The sequence below is a fragment of the Filobasidium floriforme genome (genome assembly GCF_021052385.1).
Source record: "Filobasidium floriforme strain CBS 6241 chromosome Unknown HD553scaffold_24, whole genome shotgun sequence".
NCBI lineage: Eukaryota > Fungi > Basidiomycota > Tremellomycetes > Filobasidiales > Filobasidiaceae > Filobasidium > Filobasidium floriforme.
This window is the reverse complement of record NW_025763645.1, coordinates 100,903-115,918: the sequence shown is the minus strand read 5'-3', so window position 1 is coordinate 115,918 and position 15,016 is coordinate 100,903. Positions and strand designations below refer to the sequence as shown.

The window sequence follows — 15,016 nt, the reverse complement described above, 5'->3', positions numbered from 1 at the left end:
TGTTAGAACGTTGAAACGTTTGAACGGCCTAGAACGTTCCGAACTCACGGAGGGCGATCCGATACAGAACGCTTTCGTCCGTCTTGCTGTAGTACTTATCGAGCAGTTCTTGACCTCGCTTGATGCCGTACGATACAGCCAGGGACTTCGCGTTCGAACGGGCTTGATCGAACTTGGACGTGAGGGCGTCCATGACCGGGATGACGCCGGCGATCGAGGTGTTGTCGATCTTGATGGCGGTCGACTTCGAGAACCTCTTGGTGGCGGCGTTCATCAGCTGTGTAACATTAAGTAAACAGACCGGAGTGATCAGTTATTGTCCGTTAAGAGTGTTCGGACGTTCAGACGTTTGAACGTCAAACGTGTCATCAAACGTTTGAACGTCTAAACGGTTGATGGGTACTGACCGCCAACACCGGCTCCAGCTCCCTCAGCACCCTGAACTCGTTGTCCTGCAAGACGTCTTCATCCTTGAACAGTCTCGAGTCGAGTTCTGCAAAGAACCTCTTGCTGTAGCATATCAAGATTCAAGAACGTTCAATCAGTTTGAACGTTCCGGAACGTTCAAACGGCATGGACTCACACGACGATCTTGTTCTCGATGCGCGCCTTGACGCACTCGAACGTCGAGCTCCACCGGGTCACTATGTCGACGGGGATGGTGTGGGCCCCGGCCCTGATCTTGTTCTCGCGGACGAGAGCGTTGACACACTCTCCCCAGGCTTGTCGGTAAGACGAACGGTATCTCAACCGCTTCGCCAATGTTCGGACCTGTAAAAGAAGAACACGTTCATACGTTCAAACGTCAGAACGTGCCCGTGACGTTTGAACGTTCGAACTATAAGGTTTGCCAGCAAACCTGAATAGTAACACACGGGACTAGAAGATACGGGTAGGGTAATGAATGTAATAACGGATGTCTAACTACTACAAGGTGCTAGTTAGACATCTTCGAACACATCTCCTAATAGGTCTCCGAGAGGGTCTCCGAGAGGGTCTCCGAACGGACCTCCGTACGAGGTGAAAACCTACATCCCGCGCGTGTACGACATGCGTACCGCGGATGCCTATAATAGGATCCCCCCCTTAGGGCGAGATTCCAGATTGCCCAAAGTAGTCGAGTAGTCCGAGGCTAGATTAGACGTTTCATCTTGAAGCCCTTTGTCCCCTCAAAACGTCCAGTGTCTGTACCCTCGCGACTCTCCTCACGTCTCCGCTCTATTGTCCCCGAAGAGATCGTCTAGAACCTTCGATTTGTACGCCCAGGTACACTGGTTCTTTCTGAAACACTGCTCGGCACCCGTGGGTGCTGCAATGAAGAACCTATTGTCTATCGGTGTCGTCGACCCGTCTGAAACGTCCAGCCGACGACGATGACGCGTCGCGCATCGATTTCCTATTGTCTCCCCCGCGGACATCGCAACATGGTCCTGTCCGCGGTATTGTTCGTTGATGTAAACAAAGGTGATGTCGTATGTATCGACGTCCTTTCCAACCGATATCGCTGTATTCTCTTTGTCGTGTTCGACGTAACGACTTCTTGCTTTGTCCTAGTAGTTGCTACCTAGGTTTCTTTTGTCTTGTTCTCGAAATGTGAAAGGTATAAGACCCCCGAGGGGGTTTGTCGACTTGATGTTTTTCGACGTACGTATCCTTTCACCTCTAGCAAACCTATAGCTTACTACCTTTCGTATTTTTTACCCGTTCACATCTATTGTCAACTATGCCTTCTACTCCCCCTCCTCCTGCTCCTCCCCCTCCCGAAACCCCGACCAAGCGCAAGACTCGGTCTTCGAAGGACGACGATTCCGGGTCTCCGTCGAAGAAGGCAGGGAGAAAGCCCGCGACCGGCATCGAGCACGATGCAAAGTGGGGATACATCCGTGTCGACAATTGGACCGGGCCCGAGATCGCTGAGGTGTACGCGATCCAAAAGAAGAAGGACAAGTTGAAAGGCTGGCTCCCGCAGCAGTTCGAGGCGGCTTGGAAGGGAGGGAAGGTGGACGAGTTCAACGGGATGTTGGTGAGTTGTGTTTTCGATCCTCCTTCGCATCCCCGCCACGGTCTCCTTCGCAACCTCCGTCGGGGTCTCCGGTTGAATCTCCTTCTTGCTCTCGCAGGCTCGTTACGCCGGTAACTGGCAGTGGTGCTGCCAACACTGTTACGACGACATCCCTCACAAGGATGTTACCCCCGACGACTATACCACCTGGGATCCTTACGAGTCCGTCTTCTTCGACCACGTTCGCTTCCAAGGGATGGCGCTTTGTCGCCACGTCGTTCCCCGTCCCGGTCAGAGTGGGAACCTCCAGAAGTCGTGCTGGTATTGTTCCGGCGGGAAAGGTGGGTGTACCCCCATCTCCCACAAGATCCAGGTCCTCTTCGACAGGGCCCAGCCCGTCGAGCACCGGATCTCCGCGGGATTGGAGGTGCAGAAGACCCACAAGATGGGCGCCAGGACCCGGGACAATCTTTACCGGGAGACGAGTAGGCTCTTCGAGCAAATCGTCAGTACCTTTCTCTTCAAACGGTCTCCTACTAACTCTCTCTCTGATACATTGCTGTGTGTTCGTTTTGTGTATATAGGTCGTTCCTTCCTTGAACCGCCACAGCGGTTTCTCCGTCGAGGCCGAGCGTGGTGCGCTCCGGAAGAAGATCGCCGCCGTTGTCATCGCCGGTGCGCAGGCGGAGAACTTCAGTCCCTTCGAGGCCGCCCGCAAGGAGATGAACGAGTGGAAGGGGGGTGTCTACGAGCCCTACCCCGAGCCCGAGGAGCTGGAGGACGACGGGATGGATCTCGACTCGGACGACGAGGTCACCATCGTAAGTAATCTCCTTCGTGTTCTCTTTCGCACGCTGACTCGGGTTTCGTAGGCCAACAAGAAGAAAGTGGCCGAGGAAGAGGCCGAAAAGAAGAGGCTCGACGCGGAGCAGAGGCGTCTCGACGCCGTCGCCGCCCAAGAGGCCCTCGAGGCCGCGAGGAAGAGGATCTTGGAGCTCGAGGCCGCCGCCAACCCCCCTCCTCCCGCTCGCCCCGCTCCTCCCGTTCGCCCCGTCAACGATCCTCCTCCCGTTCGACCTCTTCCGACCGGATCTGGTGGGAACGGCGGCGGAAACGGCGGCGGGAACGGCGGCGGGAACGGCGGTGGGAACGGCGGTGGAAACTGATTCGGTTTTGACTTGTAATATCTCGTTTTGGTCGCCGTTCTGGGGTCGGCTCCCTTTTTTTTTTATTTTATGCTATTTTCTCTTGCAATTCGCTTCTCCAGCAAAGTCTCCGAACGAGTCTCCGGATGTGTCCCCGAGCGAGTCTCCGAACGAGTCGTGGTACTTCATTGTTTTCGTAAGACAAACTTGTTTGTCGTTGGCTCGTTCAGTTCGTAAAAAAGGAATGGTGATAAACATCTTCGTCGGACCTGCCGACGAAGGTACAACAATGAGTAATGACAATCACGAAAACCCTAAGCACCCGGAGTCCATAGCAACGGCTCGTCCCCGTTCTGCTTAGCGAACTCCTCGTCCCAATACGCCTGGTGGTTCTGGGCGGGAGGTTGCATGTACGTCGCAGCCACCTGCATTCGACCAGCCTGTTGCCGAGCCTGCCACCAAGCAGGTGGAGACCTCTTGGCGTTGCTGCACTGGGCACTCCTGTGGCCGGGCTGCCAGCAGTTGTAGCAGGGTTTCCCGCCGGGCATCCTCGCAGCGTCCACCTCCATGGGCGTAGCACCCGACGTGGCGGCCACCGCAGGAGGGACAACAGTGGTGTTAACCACAACAGGGTTTCGGGGAGCGACGTGGTTACCTGCGTAACGATTCCCGCTCGTGTGGGCACGGTTACCCGAAGACGTGTGCCTACGGGCTTCCGCTTGGTCTTCATACCGACGACATTCCATCTGGAACTCCGCCAGCGTCATATGCTCCTGGTTGGGCATAGGGATAATAGCGTCCTGAAAGGCCTGGTTCAGGTTGGCGCGGAAGAACGACCGTTTGCCGTACTCGTTGAGGTTTGGGAGGAGGGCGGCGAGGTCGTTGAACTCGGTGATGTACGTACTCAAGCTCTTGTTGCCCTGCTTCAGAGAGTAGTACTCCTTCTCCGTAGCAAGGATGTTCCTTCCCCCTCCGTACATCTCCACAAGCAACGCCTCGAACTCCCGCCAGGTGACCTGAGTTCGCCCCGACGAGTACTCCCTTGCCCATGCCTGGGCCTGCCCATCCATGTACGACTCCGCGTACATAATCTTGTAAAGGTCGGTGTACAACCCCGGCTTGACTTGGAACTCCCGGTTGCATTGGTCCAGGAATCCCCTAACCTTCTCCTTCTTGCTGCCATCGAACCTGTCCGGCGTACCGAACTTGAACAGCTTCGCTCTCGCTTCCTCCGTGGCCGTCGCCGATCGAGTGTCCCTCGACATCGCCAACTCCATCATCTGGCTATGCATGTTCGCCATCATGGAGAGCAGGGCGGAAACGTCCGGACTGGTAGGAGGCGCAGCGGCCGGAGCAGGGTTAGCTGCTGGGGGTGTTGACTGCATTTGTGGGGGAGTCTGCCCCATGTTGTTGGCCGGTGCGGCCTGCGTGGAAGCGGTAGGTACCCCCGTGGCACCTACCTCCGGTTGCTGGTGGGCAAAGACGCACTGGTCGTTCACCAGCGTCTCCCCAGTTGGGTTCCTCCACATGAACCTTCCTTGTCCATCCATCATCTGCATGCTTCCGTCTTCGCTCAAGACCGGGATCGCATCCGCAGGGATGGGGTGGACAGCCCTATCCGGTCCGTAACACTGCGTGAACGTATTCATCGTATACGGGGTCTCCTAGTCGGGGTGTTTGGGTGATCCGTTATTCTATAAGGTTTGCCAGCAAACCTGAATAGTAACACACGGGACTAGAAGATACGGGTAGGGTAATGAATGTAATAACGGATGTCTAACTACTACAAGGTGCTAGTTAGACATCTTCGAACACATCTCCTAATAGGTCTCCGAGAGGGTCTCCGAGAGGGTCTCCGAACGGACCTCCGTACGAGGTGAAAACCTACATCCCGCGCGTGTACGACATGCGTACCGCGGATGCCTATAATACGAACTCACCTTCCACAAGGCCTCCTTCATCACGACTTGACTCGCCCTTGTCATAGCCGCACCCGTATCCCCCCCTGAGCCACCAGCCACTGCCGTAGGTGCCCCTGCTGAACGGGTCTGCACCGTTTGCTGGCTTGCCGGCGTTTGCTGGGTCTCCGGCACCCGCGGTAGAACGAGGTCGTCGAGGATCGGCTGATCGACTACGAAGTCTTCGTCCTCGGGCTCCTCGACGTACTCGATGTTGGCGTCGTCCCCAGGTAGGAAGACGTGGGCGACTTCGTCGTCGTCGCTCGACCATCTGAGACCGGTCGCACCTTCGATAATGGTCTGAGAAGTTCAAACGTCAAGGGGTGTTAGCTCACGTTTGACGTTCAAACGGGCGAAACGTTCGAACGGCTCACCCCAACGACCAAGTTCAGCACATGGGCGAAACATCTCACCCGGCCCCCCACGTTCAACCGTTTGAAGCCTATCTGCCCCAACGTCTGCATCATGCTGTCGTTGTTCGACGCATTGTCGCAGATGATCGACAGAACACGGTCTTCGATCTCCCAATCGCAAAGAGTCTTCGCGAGGAGTTTGGCGAGGTAGGCCCTGGTATGTTTCCCGTTTGCCCTATCGAAACGTTTAGACGTTCAAACGTTTGAACGGATCAGTATTGTGTACCAGTTGAAACGTGTGAAACGGACTAACGGGATGAAGTCGATCAAACACGACCTCGGCACGACCACGTTGCCATCGTACGTAGCAGTCCAATGGGCGTAAACCCCAATGAACTTGCCCCCTCGACGATCGGTCCAACCGTCGGTAGCGATGTGAAAGACGCCTTCGTAACACTGGAAGGCGGTCTTGATCCTCGCAGCGTTCACCGTGCAAACGCTGTCGACGTCTTGCGCTACTAAACGGCGCGAGGGAAGGACCTTGGCCATGGCCGGGAAGGATCGGGTGAACATGTCCTTAAACTAAACGTGTGCAAGCCGTTCGAACGTTCAGTACGCGTGAAATGTTTGAACGGGAAAAAAAAAGAACTCACCCCATCTTGTTCGACCACGCTGAACGGATGGTTGTTCCAGGCGATCCAAACGGCAATGGCGTGTCGAGTCGCCGTGGCTCGAACCTCCGGACCCAGCTCAGTCGCCGACGTGAGGGTGGCCTGGTGCAGACCGTTCTTGTTGTTGGCCGGGTTGCTGGCACATTTCCCGGGGTGGGTGTTCAGGCCGGTACCGGAACCGGCGTCCTTCGCGACCTTCAAACGTTTGAACGTGTTGCAATGGCTAAAACGAGTTCAGACGTTCAGACATGTGAAGAACGTTCAACGTTCAAACTGTTAGAACGTTTACTCACCGGCAGGTCCAACACCACCAAAACACGGCCTCATCCTTACCGTCCTCCTCCACCTCCTTCCTCGTAGCCGGTTGTGGGCGGTGGTACTCCCTATTATAAAGGCTGGCGGCACCGTGATCGTACCACCGTTGACACCACAGCTCGAGATGCTGTTCATGCTTCTCGAGCGAATCCATTTGGTCGAGGAACGGGGGAACCTTTACGGAAGGGGTGGAGGCTGAGCAGAGGTTCAGAACGGTTAGCAAAGAGAACGACACCTGAACGTTTGAACGCTGAACGGTTCAACTTACGTTCACTCTCACTCGCCTTCTTCTTAACTTTTTTATTTTTTTGTAAGACCGTAGCCTTACCCTTACCCCCCTTACTCTTCTTAGATGGGGTGCCTACTCGTTCATGAGGATGTTGTTTAGCTTGGCCCGTTACACGATTGAGAACGTTTGAACGTTGAAACGTACTCGCGAGAAACATGTCCTCCTCGAGCTCGTCTGCCTGCTCCTCCTCGTCGTCGTCGTCCTCTATATAATCGGCCGCTGCCGCTTTCCTCTTCCTCGTCGAACTCGAGGGCGTTCCGTCGACACTGTTCCGTGTCGGTCCCTCACGTGGCGAGGACCCAGGGGGGGCCGTTTGACCGCTTGAAGACGCGACCGCGTTTCCAGTCATCGAACGTTCTGTACCGGCGGGAATTCGGATCTTGAGGCGAACGGGCGTAACGGCCACAGGGAGAACGTCGTTTATGCGTTCATGGTGCTTTTGATGTCTATGTTTGATGAACAGGTGATTACTAGAACGTCTAAAGAAGGTGTAGTAGGTTACTTACTCGTTTACCGTTTGTTGGAGTCGATTAGGCTTCTCGGCGCGGAAGCAAAGTCTCGACGTGGACGTTTCTCACGTGTTCTTATTAGCAGTTGACGTTTTTCTGCAACCGTTCTGAACGTTGGATCAACGTACGTCTCTGTGAACGTACGTGATGATGTTATACGTATCTGACGGGTGTTGGTCACTCTTGTAGCAGTGTGCTGGAGTCTGGTCGACGTTCTGCCCGTTCGTTCACGTTTGAACGGGGAAATTGTGAGCGAGAAATCGTGAACGGGAAATCTGAACGACGGAAGCAAAACGCCGTTCACGTTTGAACGGCGGAAGCAAAACGGGCCGTTTTTCGGCCGTTCGTTTTCGCGCGTTCAGGCGTTCAGCGTTCACGACCCGCCAACACTAATGTCAAGGATCAACGTCAAGGTTTCGAAGGAAAGTTTGAGGGAAGGATAGAAGACCAATCATGATGACCGCTACATTAAGAGGTCTCAGTCCCGGGAGCTAAAAGTATCAGAGACAACGTGTAAGGCCCGGGAGCGACCCCCGACGGGGGTCCCCCTGGACAGGCTGACGGGATGCAGGAATGAGGCAAGGTACGGGTAGACATCTAAATGTAATAACAGATGTAGAGCTATTACAGAGGTACTAGTTCTACATCCAAATAACAACACCGAAAAGTACCCCCGGCGGGAGTCGCATAGGGGAGTCGCGTACGGCGCGTCCGACGCGTCACGTGACCGCTACAACACAATGTCGAGCTTTGAGAGGGAACTACAGTAGCCAGTCGCCGTCACATTATGTACATTATCATGCAAAATCAAGAGGGTACAGTATGGAGGTTCAAACACCCGACACCCGATCCAACAGGGGGTTACTGTACTGTAGGAGGTCCATTTGCCGACCGGTCTAAAAAGATCCAGGTGATTACACCGCAAGTACAATAGCGGCATACCATGCCATATAAGGGAACTACTGGACTGGGGTTTAAAACAACTATAACTGTCCAGGCAAGGCAACTATAAGTAAGAGCCAACTTACCTAATCTTGTCCTCTAGATCTCCCTCTTAATTAGGCCTCAGTGGAGGTGGAGGTGGTGGTGGTGATGGTGGGGGACCAAGTTGTCTTGAATCAAACTGGCTCGTTTGACAGTGTAGTGTACTAGTACTCGTAGTGTAGTGTAAGGAGACTTTGATTGTGAAGCTTGAGTCTGAGTCTGTTGCAGTGTGCCGCGTGAAAGGAAGGAAGGAAGGGAGGAAGAAAGGAAGGAAGGAACGAGGGTTTTAACAAGGATGAGATCTTATTCCAGATGGTCGAGCACGCCAAGATCTTGTCCTTGTCGATGCAACAAAAACCCAAGATGGAGCAGGGTCACGGTGCCTTGATCGCTATCGTTGCACCTGGTGGGGACTTGATCGGCGAGAGTCTTTCTTCCGATAAAGAATTCACCTCCGTCTCGATCCTGGGCTCCGATCTGGTCCAGGCAGAGGTTCAATTTCCAGGAAGGTCAGTCAGGGACGAGGTTTGATAGGCGGACGAATTGAAGGATCGGATGAGGGGACGGGTCATACTGTATTCCAATGAGACGATACTATAAGGAAGAGAACGCCATACAAACGATATTGTAGGAAGAGCAGAAATAGATACAAATACACGTGCATGTACAACTACCAGCTTGTCATCTAAAAAGGTCAATCCTCTCAGGTGCTGTCGAGCCACGTCAACATCTGAACTGGAACCCTGAGCCCCTCTTTAACTCAGAGGTCCAGCCATTGCAATGCAAGAGGACCATTTTGAAAATTCCAGGCTGGGTATGTACATGTATCAGGTCCAACCTGGACATGCAAATAGCGTCGGGATGTTGGTGCTCTCGGTAACCGGTGAGGTGGGGTTATCTTGCTGATGAGGACGTCCAGAAGGGGGATTAAAATGACGACAGGTTTATTGTGGTTCTGTTGGGCGTGGTACAATATGGTCTGAGACTCGGTAAAGCTGAAGTCGATGTCGAGTCGGCTCGACTTGGAAGGCCCGGGCTGGCCAGGGCGTACTGTATCGATGTCGGTGCGTGACGCCGGTCTCGAATCTAGGAGGGCAGGACGAGCTCGAGGGTTGAGAAGCGGGACCATCGCGGTCGTCGCCACGTTTGTTGTGGGGTTTGGCCCACTCTCAAGCCCAACGATAATCCCGTTCCGGCCAATCAGGATACCAGGGAATACGGTCCCAACAGGAGGAGGTACGCCGGTGCCTAGTCAGTGTTGGAGAGGATCGAGGCTATCTACTCTATGGGAAGAGGGCGTCTAGGTTCGCAAGGAAGGAAAAGATTGAATAGGGGCATTGTCGCCGTCGCCTTCTCCACTTTGCGCTCAAGCTTCAATCATCGGATTCGTACTGTTGTTCCGCCGTCAATATGGCTCGTATTCTTCCAGGCTATTTTACTTACACCGCTTTACCAAAGTCGGACACGCCATGGCGAACGATGTCCGGTGGAGATATGATGATATCCCTCGGCCCGTACGCCAGCTTGTAGGAGGTGTTTGTGGGCGCTGACCGTCAGGTATCCATCTTGCACATCTCCAAGGGGTCACATGATCACCACACCTTTTTTGTCATCTCCCGAATTGCAATCCGGGCCCACCTGCATGGTCGACACCAAACAGGTTGTGTGAGATGAACTTCCAGGCATGGGGATGAGAGGACCTACCTGCAGATTCAGGTAGAACTTTGTCCTTGTTCTTCCAGTAGTACTTTAGAGCGTCCCCTCTAGCTCTCGCTGCCTCTTTGGCACGCAACCTGGAGGTACTCGTATGCGCCTTGTGCGCATATCTGCGGCGAGACCTCTCCCTTTCCGCAATGATTCTGTCGGGCCGCTGCCTAAGGTAGGTGCGCAAGAGCATCTTGTTAGCAAAACGATCGCGTTCCGTATGTTGATACCTGAACCTACCTGTATTGTTGGCCGTCGGCCCTTGCGTATGCTCGTGCGTGGGCGCTCCTGCTTTGATAAGCTCTCGCGTATTGAGCCTTTTGAGCGAGGTAGGCAGGGCGAAGTTTGGGATCGTATCGACGAATGCGAGCACGATCGCCGTACGGTCGCCATCGTTGTTCTAGACGTTGCTGGATTGACCGACGATCATATGCTAATCCGGGTTTGGTCTTTTGGTCTACACGACTTATGACAAGTCGGACGTAGTCTCGACCCGTTCGAGGGGTATCGAGCAGGACTCTCGTAGTTTCCCGTTCCATTGTCCCGACCGGATCCGTACGACCTTTATACACCCGCCCACACCTCAATGCACAAGCCTGCCAGCCGCAAGGCTGACTCGCCTCTTGAGACCGAAATGCTCGGCCTTGAACATGGTCTCCCGCTCGATTATCCTGCCCATATCTACACGGCAACTAAAAACACAGACGGCTCGTACCTCTCACCACGACTGGATTGGGTGTTATTGCCGGCGCAGATATCATCGCAAATTAAAGCAAGCGCGCCTGCGCCTAGCTGTATCTCGCCTGATGTTCAGATGGTGGCAAGCGACCAGGCGTGATTAAAGCCCACGGGTGTTGCGTTACGGATGCTTTGGACGTTGCTTGGGGTCGGGACGGAATACTTGTTTACGATTTGGCTGGTCTCATGTTGCGTCTGACTGCAGACCTACTTTTGAGCGGCGGAGTGGAACGGATCATCGTCTTTGAGTAACGTATGCTACAAAGCGGCTTGTTTGTTGTGGTTGTGAATTATGATTGTGATTGTGGATTGCAAACAAAATAACAAAGGTGGGTGTAAAAAACGGATGTGCTTTATTGACCCATGCGGCCCATTGTTCTGAGAACAATGGATGCGTGAGAGATAACGGATTTTGACAATGTTGCCCCTAATTCAGTCAAGAAAGGAGAAGGGGGGAGTTACAAAGGACAACATCTTTCAAGGGCCGGAAGACGCCTTATACAGGGGGCGCCTGGCAACAGCACAGCACGGCACAGGTAAACCTTTGTCAGAGATAATGCGGGGTCAAGTATAAAAGGGGACCACCTGGCGGAGAAGGTATATATACCGAGGGGGGCAGAACAAGACACCAAGCCAGAATGCCAATCCGTCTCTCCACATCAACCAATCCAACAGAAACCCTTCTCATACGAACCTCATCACCTTCTCATCGAAAGATTGTCATCATGATCACCTCGGCAGATATCAAGCATGCTGCCATCCGGTTCTTCTCAGAAAACCTAGATTGTTCGGCTCTCGATCCAGCTGAAGTATGGGAGTTTCTGGACAATGAAAAACGCAGAGATCCCAAGATGCTCGACAATCGGGCTCTTGGTTTGAAGACGGCTCTGGAAACAATCAAGAAACAACTGGGCCCCAGCAACATCGAGACCGTGGGAGCGGACGAGTTCCGGTATCATGTTGTCCAGGTTTGGCTCGCTAGAGCTTTCTGCTACTTCGCGAGCCAAGTGGCTACAAAACTGGAGAACAGTCAGACTCTGACGCAACCCTACTGTGAGATATTCGATTCTGCCAAAGATTTGGTTTGGGGTCGCAACTCGGCACTCCTCGACTTCTGTTTGGATGTGCATTATATCGCCAAACAACCACTTTTCCAAGAGCAGGGCTGGGTATGTCCAGAAGAGGACCTTGAAGATCTTGCAAAGGCCCTGAAGACGCTCAGATCGTATACTTGGGAGAAGTTTGAAAAGACGTTTGAAATCCCACATGATTCTGGTTCGACGTACTCTTTCGATGTGGATGGTGTTTCCGGAATGTCCAACTGGGACATCGAGACGGCGATTGGACTTCTCTCAGCGGAGTGGTCAAAAAGACAATCCACGTCCGAAAGAGGCAACCCATCGGAGACCTCCATGAGTATGCAGGGGACCGAAGCTGATGGTACGAAGTTTTACGATGACACAACCACCGAATTAAACACGTCATCAGAATCTGGCAAGAAGTAGCTAGTCGTTCATGCATTGCTATGCCAAGTCATTTCTCTGTACAGTAGATTGTGTGTCCTTGTATAGCTATGTCAATCGATTGCACATATTTGGCCTTTGGAGGGCAAAACGTGGCCACCGATATCTGATTGTCAGGCAATAGATTGCGACCCCCTCGAATGTGCTGAGGCCGATGTAAAAACCACCCGAGTGATATCATGTGTTACTGGAAAGCTAACCATGCATCGCACGGCCGGATTCTACCGCTTCAGCGTTACGGTTCTGTCTCACTTCTGCGAACCTCGATGAAAAATTCAAAGGAGGACGCAATGCAGAACGTTCTTGTGCGATTTGCAATCAGGTGATCATGTCCTAGAAGGCCTCCCAACAGCACAGCGAGTCTAGGCTTGAGGACGAGGTGAGGGATCTACATCAAACGTTTGCGATCTGAGATTCTCCGAGAATGCAAGACATCGCGTTGAGACACAAGCACAGAACAGCATATATATATCTAGATTCTCCACGCGATACTTTAGAATCATTCTGCTAAGGTATCAACGGAATCGGTCTCACCGCAATCACTGTTACAAACATGTCATTCGAATTGTCGTGTTCAGACCAAGACGACAACGTGTCCCGCAGCACCGTCTTCGATGGGGATACTAGCACCGTACTCTCTCAGGCCTTGTCCATCCAGAGCCAGATGACAGCCGACGAAGCCGCGGATCAACAGTATTCCAGCCTCTCTCTCGGCAAGAAGAGATACCGCACGGAAGAGCTCCCTCGAGCTGGGGTGATGAAGCCCAAGACACCGGGTGAGACGCAGCCCCTGGACGGTGGTAGGAAAGGAGGCAGTCAAGGAGGTGGTGGGAAAAGAGGTGGTCAAGGAGGCGGAGGTCAAGGAGGTGGCAGTCAAGGTGGTAATCAAGGAGGCGGTAAGGGAGGAGGCGGATCACAACAGGGCGGCTCGAAGGGAGGGAATGTCAAGAAGCACCTGTGAAATCTTGATCGGTCGACTCCACTTGATGTTGATTTCCCGGTCTGTCATTGTAAGTGAATGGATGATTCGCGCGTGTGTGTAGGACGAACCTTTGATTCTGTACACTACCCTTGTGAACGATCTATTGTTGTACACGCTCGGCTAGCTTCGATAGCTGGAACTTGTTTATATGCTTTTTTCGTCCTTTCGACGGAATGATGCCTGTGTATAAGCGACATTCTGCGGTTCGACTTATGCTCTCCTCCCGCCGCTTAATAAAGGTGAATCGCGTCATTTTATGATCGCGTGGTGGAAAGCATCAGAAGATCTCGTTCCCGATCATTCAGGCCGAGGGCAATTTGCCCGCTTGTTACCTAATTCTTCGAGCGCGACAGTGAGGCGTTCTGATTGCGCATTCATATGATAGCAAGATGATCGCTCTATGAAGTGTATAGCTGCATGAATCTGATCGCAGACGGTCTTCAGATGTAAGAGGTTACATCCTCTAATGACACAGATTCTTGCGGCTGCCATGTGCCCTTCGGTGCTTCGGCTCCTGTACTCGTACATCATGGCTTCACGCCCGTTCTGCCTCATGCCGATTGGACGGATTTGAGCAAGGTATTCCAAGGCTCAAGGGCGCCAACGGTATTGACGTTAGCTGGCAAGCACGATTGACCTACCCCGATTCTCGTTCTTCCGTCTCATGTTTCATCGATGTCTATGACTTTGCTTCCGCAGTTTACGCGCCTCACATTCGAAACAAGGCGAAGCCGCGGGGCTATGCTATCCTTCTCGTCTCTTTCGAACTGTTCGAGAAGGAGGGTTGGGTGGAAGTTCCTGGTGCCATCTTTATCGAACAGGTCTCCTTTGTGTACCTTGGTGCAAGCTTCTTGGTTTTCTGCCCCAGTCAGCAGGAGGATGCGCATTTGCGAGTGAATGTTGCGGTCGACGTCAGAGGGGCTTGCGATCGCAGTGATTCAGACCTCGAAGATCACAAGAAGACTCGAAAGGATGTACACACAATAGCGTGGAAGAAGTTGCCTATGGGTTGTGGTCGGCATCGCTCCGTAAGAAAGAACCAAGCGTCGGCATTGTGCTTCTGCGCGCACGACAGTGAAGCTTATCTGGAACTTGGAGTTTCGACGCGAGCGCTTCTGCCTATTCAGACAGAACTTCGTTGTATGACTTCAAACCGCTTATCTCCTGCTGGCTCACGTTCCTGCTTCGTGTAGTGGAATAGATGCCCTTCCTCAGAGGGCTACTCTGGGAAGGCTGGGAAGCGTAAGATGCTGTAGTCTTGTAGTCTTATGCGATCATATAAAACATCACCCTAGCTCGTACAACGTGAATACGCTTATGTACCATGCTCTCTATCGTCAACTTCCATAAATACACCACACGTTACACATCTCATCCAGCCTCATGCTCTCACAAACCTACTCCTGTCGAGAAGACGATGATGACAGCAGGAGTCGTGGCGATACTTACACTACCATCGCGACCTCCTCGGCTCCGTCTGCAAGTTTTAATGCCGCGAGTTCTTTGCCCAGGGAATACCTGTCGACTCGTGGACAGCAGAGCTATAACGCCAATGATTCGAATGATATCGCCCCAGCCAGAGGCAGTCAGTACAAAGGTACTGGTCGTCAAGCACCTGCCACCAAACCGAAAGATCCCCCTCAAGGTACTCAGGTAGATCAGCCAAGAGACGGTGGTGACAAGCCTACCGAGGGGAATGTTGGGGGTCAGGCGAAATGATCTGATACTTTCCCAGATGTCATCAAGCAAGGAAGACATAGCATGAATGGCAGGCCGAGGGCATGAAGCGGTACTGGACCATCAGTGTAGAGGGGGGATATATGATATCTCATTTTGTATCTTT

The 15,016-nt window shown here is 53.1% G+C and overlaps 3 protein-coding genes across 3 annotated transcripts; 2 read left to right on the top strand and 1 right to left on the bottom strand.

The window, feature by feature from the left end:
• Positions 1-5,488: 5,488 nt before the first annotated feature.
• HD553DRAFT_258775 (uncharacterized protein) lies at positions 5,489-5,686 on the bottom strand (the record flags this gene model as incomplete). Its single annotated transcript, XM_046177386.1, has 1 exon — positions 5,489-5,686. A coding segment is annotated over one exon (198 nt), but the record flags the coding sequence as incomplete, so codon positions are not given.
• Positions 5,687-11,393: 5,707 nt separating this feature from the next.
• Positions 11,394-12,173, top strand: HD553DRAFT_345395 (uncharacterized protein; the record flags this gene model as incomplete). Its single annotated transcript, XM_046183090.1, has 1 exon — positions 11,394-12,173. The coding sequence occupies one exon, from the start codon at positions 11,394-11,396 to the stop codon at positions 12,171-12,173; it is 780 nt and encodes a 259-aa protein (XP_046033459.1).
• A 571-nt stretch (positions 12,174-12,744) lies between these two features.
• HD553DRAFT_326361 (uncharacterized protein) lies at positions 12,745-14,892 on the top strand (the record flags this gene model as incomplete). Its single annotated transcript, XM_046181700.1, has 7 exons — positions 12,745-12,967; positions 12,996-13,201; positions 13,449-13,525; positions 13,587-13,619; positions 13,649-14,201; positions 14,375-14,415; positions 14,553-14,892. 7 exons carry the CDS (start codon positions 12,745-12,747, stop codon positions 14,890-14,892), a joined length of 1,473 nt encoding a protein of 490 aa, XP_046033458.1.
• Between the last annotated feature and the right edge of the window lie 124 nt (positions 14,893-15,016).